This window comes from Chelonoidis abingdonii, chromosome 1 (assembly GCF_003597395.2).
Source record: "Chelonoidis abingdonii isolate Lonesome George chromosome 1, CheloAbing_2.0, whole genome shotgun sequence".
Taxonomy (NCBI): domain Eukaryota; kingdom Metazoa; phylum Chordata; order Testudines; family Testudinidae; genus Chelonoidis; species Chelonoidis abingdonii.
In genome coordinates, this window is record NC_133769.1 from 11,521,033 (window position 1) to 11,525,673 (window position 4,641).

At 51.7% G+C, this 4,641-nt stretch overlaps 1 protein-coding gene across 1 annotated transcript in view; it reads right to left on the minus strand.

The window, feature by feature from the left end:
* FSCN3 (fascin actin-bundling protein 3) overlaps positions 1-4,641 on the minus strand; it is a 26,308-nt gene that overhangs the window by 8,442 nt on the left and 13,225 nt on the right. Inside the window, exon 2 of the mRNA XM_032769971.1 lies at positions 1,476-2,172. Within this exon, the coding sequence (XP_032625862.1) occupies positions 1,476-2,172 (697 nt within the window). The remainder of the gene's footprint in view (positions 1-1,475; positions 2,173-4,641) is intronic.

Genomic DNA, 4,641 nt, shown 5'->3' on the forward strand with positions numbered 1-4,641 from the left:
CACACATGTAAATACAAAAACAATATAAAAACCTATTGTCTTCTACCTTTGTACTTACACTTGGAAACAGAAGATTAGAAAACCTGAAGGTAAAGAGCTCCTCTCTCAGAGCCAAGAGAGCACAGAGTTACAGACAAAAGAAACACACCCAAAAATTCCCTCCCTGAGCTTTTAAAAATCTTGTTTCCTGATTGGTCCTCTGGTCAGGTGTCTGGTTCCCTTTGTTAACCCTTTTCAGGTAAAAGAAACATTAACCCTTAGCTATCTGTTTATGACACCACCTCAAGTGTTCAAAAAGAGTTGAACCTCAAAAAATCATAACATTGGCTGTAAAGTCATGAGACTTAAAAATAGCAAAATATGGATTCTTTTTACTTGCCTACCACTGTCGTCATCTTTAGGGTTCACACTTTAAACTTGGGCTAAAAACTTCCTTTTTTAAAAAAAAAGAGAGCTGAATTTTTCCCCAGTCACATGCCTCCAGGAGCTGGGGCTTTAAGAAAAACAGCAAAAAATGGCAAAACTCACAGTTAAGTTGCAGGAGTTGGCAACCTTGTGAGAGCTTCTTGATAAAGCAATTTTAAGGGTTTTTGTAACGCTAGCAAAACAACCCACGTCCCCCTAGTCTCGGTCACAGAACCAGCTGAGCCAATTTATCTGCCACTTACCAAAGGAAGAGTTTGGCCCGAGGCAGACTCCTGGCATGGGAAATCTCAGCCCAGGCTCTGTAAGTGTGTTGAGGTTATAATACCCTGCTTGCCGTTATGTATTGTGGAAAGTGTTAGGCAGGTTTCACTGTAAGCATCACATGCACCACCGTCTCTGCTCTACCTATCACTGTATTTTAAAGTGTTGAGTGCTGGCTATTGCTAGCTCTGATGAGCAAGTCCTGTACGTATCCTCATCACAGGTACCGTATGGGCAGTGGCCGGACAAGCTCCCCTCAACTAGTCTGCCAAGGTATAGCAAGCCCTGTCCTGGAGAGATTGCTGTAGAGATGAGCAGGGAGATCCCTCTCCATAGCCTATTCAATCCTCCGTCCCCTGCTAAGGACAGCAATGGGGGTGATGGTGGTTTTTGTGATGTAGGCATACGTCCCATTCTGAGACATCCCCCCCGACCCCCGCTCACCCCATTTCATGTGATACTCGCTCATGGGTATTTGGCCCCTCGTAACAGCTTTGCCATGGTCGGGATGTGAACTGGTGTCTGGACTCTCGCTCTGTGGCTCCATACCCCAGCTATCCTGCACCCGAAATAATCCTATGAAAAAGTGAACCACCTATATTCTACCCCAGCTTGTCCTCTGTGCAAGCTCACTGCAGTCAGGGGTGGGCTTCACAGGGCTAAGGCAGGGCAGGACTTGTCCAAAGAACTATCGACCAGGGTGGTGACTTAGATCCAGGGGGCATGTTCTGGCATCCTTCAGCTGGGCCCTCCACACATGCTCAGACTGGAAAATGGAATTTACTTGCCACATATGATGGACACATATCTCTTGGCCTTGGTTTTCAGACTGACCCATTGCGGACACCTCTTTATAACAAACCACTCTTCCTTCTCTTTGGGGTTGTCTCCAAGGCACAAGCGCCCCCGCTTGTCCTGAGGGTACAGGACACACCCATCTTGGTCGCTCAGGAAAGCCAGGCACTTGGGCTTCAGGTTTAAGTTGAAGGCCGTCTGTGCAGAGGGTTTCTTGGCTAGCTTCTCCGCTCTGGAGACAAACTTGTGGCTGGAGGTCTCCAGGTGGTACATCCCGTTCCTGAACCGTAGCACGAAGCCGCACTCTTCCAGGTAAGGCACTGGGGTGTCAACCCACACCCTGTCCAAGTCTGCATCGGCTCGGGCATAGCATTGGTGAGTAGGGTTGTACAGCACAATGTGGACGTGCATGGCCAGCTGGGGCAGCCACTTCTGGTAGGGGGATGGGCTCCGGGAAACGCAGAAAACATCCTCCCCGTCTGACTCCAGGTACTTCTTGCTATCCAACAACTGGAGAGTCCACTTGCCACTGCGATGGAGCTCCAGCAGGAACTGGCTTTGCTGGACAGAGGCTGGCTTCCCACACCGGACTGATCCATCAGGATCCACTACGAGATAGCGTCCCTGATGGCCTAGCAGCTCCACCACGGTCTGCTTCCCCTGCTTCATGCTGACCTGCAGCTCCCAGGTCTGTGAGGAAGCAATGAACCAGAGTCAGCTGATTAGCTCTTAGAGAAACCCCTCTGGCCTTGAGCTGTGATCTGACATGCTGCTGCTTCTAACCTGTCTCCAGGTGTCTGCAGTGCCAGTGACCCACTGCCCTGATTAATAAGTGTTCTTCCTAGGACGCAGTGCGAACGTCGCCTTCCAGAGCTCCATGCCACTCGTTCCTTGCCCCAATGTCGCCAGAGATAGTGAGCAATACGCTCCTTTGGAGGTGCAAGCCCTGTCATTCCCTCTGCCTCTCACTCTCACACACATGTATGCACAGCACCATGCACCCGCCCTGGGAGGCTGCTGTGGGCTTCTCCTTTCTGTACAATAAAAACCACTCTCTGCATCTCAAGGGCCCTTCACAGCTAGGACCCCAAATAGCTCCCAGATCTCACTGGGCCCTATAACCCCCCCACATGCCACCCTGCCAAAACAGCCAGCCACATCCATGGTCTAACGCCCTCCAAGCATTCTGCCTGTTCTCCCCCACCCTTCGGTGAAACACTGGCCGTTTGCTGCCTCTGGAACTGTCTGTCTGCTGTGCTCCCAGTCTGACACCCAGCTGAGCAGCTAGCCAGCTCCCTGCTCAATGCCAGCCCTTCTCACCCTTCCCTGTCGTCGTCCCCCGCAACCTCTCAGCAGCACATTCCCAACACCAGAGCTTGGGATGCTGCGAGCCAGCTGTACCTATATTGCCCCATTTAAAATTGAATGGCCTGGACCATTGACTTTCCCGTGCTAGTAGCCAGGCTTTCCTGCGAGACCCCTGGGTTAATTGCCATGAGACAGAAAGTGGCAAAGGGGACCCAGATCAATGACAATGCAGATTGCTGGGGAGAGGCGTGTAGCAGACGTCCACGGGACCAGGTTAAGTCCCATCTTACTTAACAGGCTCATTAATAACCCGGAGAAGGCCACAGACCATGAATGACATTAGCCAAGGTCAGTAAATTCAGAGCTCCGAACAGAGTGAAAATACGAAGGGCCCTAAAGAGGTGGAAGCTGGGCAGGACTCGCATGACCTGCGAAGATGGAGCTAATCCAAAATCCAGCCCCACCGTGGGAGAGGGAACCCTGGAAACAGCGTTAGCTAAAGAGACCTGTGGGACAGGAAGGAGCAAATGAGGTGTGAGTTTATCATGTGCTGTTACAGCAGAAAGAGGCCAGGGAAGTTTGGGGGCTGCCTGTAGAGAGACATGGGATGGAGACGGGATAGTTCCTCCTTGCACTGCTGGGGTACAGACACACCTGGAATACCGAGCATGGACCTCGGCACCTCAGTATCAGAAAGGGACTGACGGCGCAATGGGAGTTTAGAGAAAAGCAACCAAAGGGAGCAGGAGCCAGAGCAGGGGAAGCCTGGGACACTTATTTCTAGACTGGACAAAGCAAACACAACCTGCCCCATCCCCCCTGGCTCGCACTAGGCCACAGTGGACAGCAGCAGCTGGATTTAGGGCAGCTGGCTGTAGCCACAGCCTGGGCAGACTGAAGTGATGCTGGTGGGGAGCTAGCAGCCTGTTGAAGAATTTGCCATTGCCATAAAATCACCCCCCATTGAGGGCGTCTGCTGTCAGGTCACCAAGATCTCGGCAGCCTTGGTGCCCACTAGACTCTGCACTGCTCCTGAATGCACAGGTAGCCAAGCCCGTGGAAAACACCCTTATGCACCTGTGACTGTGTGAGAGACTGAGCCCCCTGCTGCTGGAATTGGATTGGCGCCAATGATCCCATGTTTGTGACCTCCCCTCCTCTCCTCTGCTTGGTTATTAGGAGCACAGGTTTTGCCAGCCTGGATCAGACCCCAGGTGTGCCTAGCCCAATATCCTGTCTCTGACACCAGCCAGCCCCGGATGATTCAGAGGAAGGTATAAGAAACCTGCAGTTGCAGATGTGGGATAATCTGTCCCCCCCGATCGCGCCCCACAGATAGGTCTCATCTGAGTCATAGAATTATAGAATATCAGGGTTGGAAGGGACCTCAGGAGGTATCTAGTCTAACCCCCTGCTCAAAGCAGGACCAACCCCAACTAAATCATCCCAGCCAGGGCTTTGTCAAGCCTGACCTTAAAAACCTCTAAGGTTTTAATGAAATTGAATTCCATTTTTTGCAAGCATGTTTATGGCATACAATTGTAAGACATCATCAATGCAACACGAGTATGCTTATGCTTGAGTATTCACCGTCCCTCCATTGCGCCTCGTCCATCAACTGCTAGAGTTAGACAGCGTTGAAATACGACAGGCACCAGCACTCTTGTCCGGTTCCGAGTAGCATCAACAGCAGCAGCTAGACACTCCTCGGTTCCTTCGATTCTTCCGCAGCCAACGCCCACCTCCAGCCCAACGACCTGAGTAAGTTAGCTCCAGCATCTGATCTCTAGACGGCAGGCACCATGGGCACCTGCCGCTCATGCCTGCCCTGTCCGCTCCCCATTGAACGTG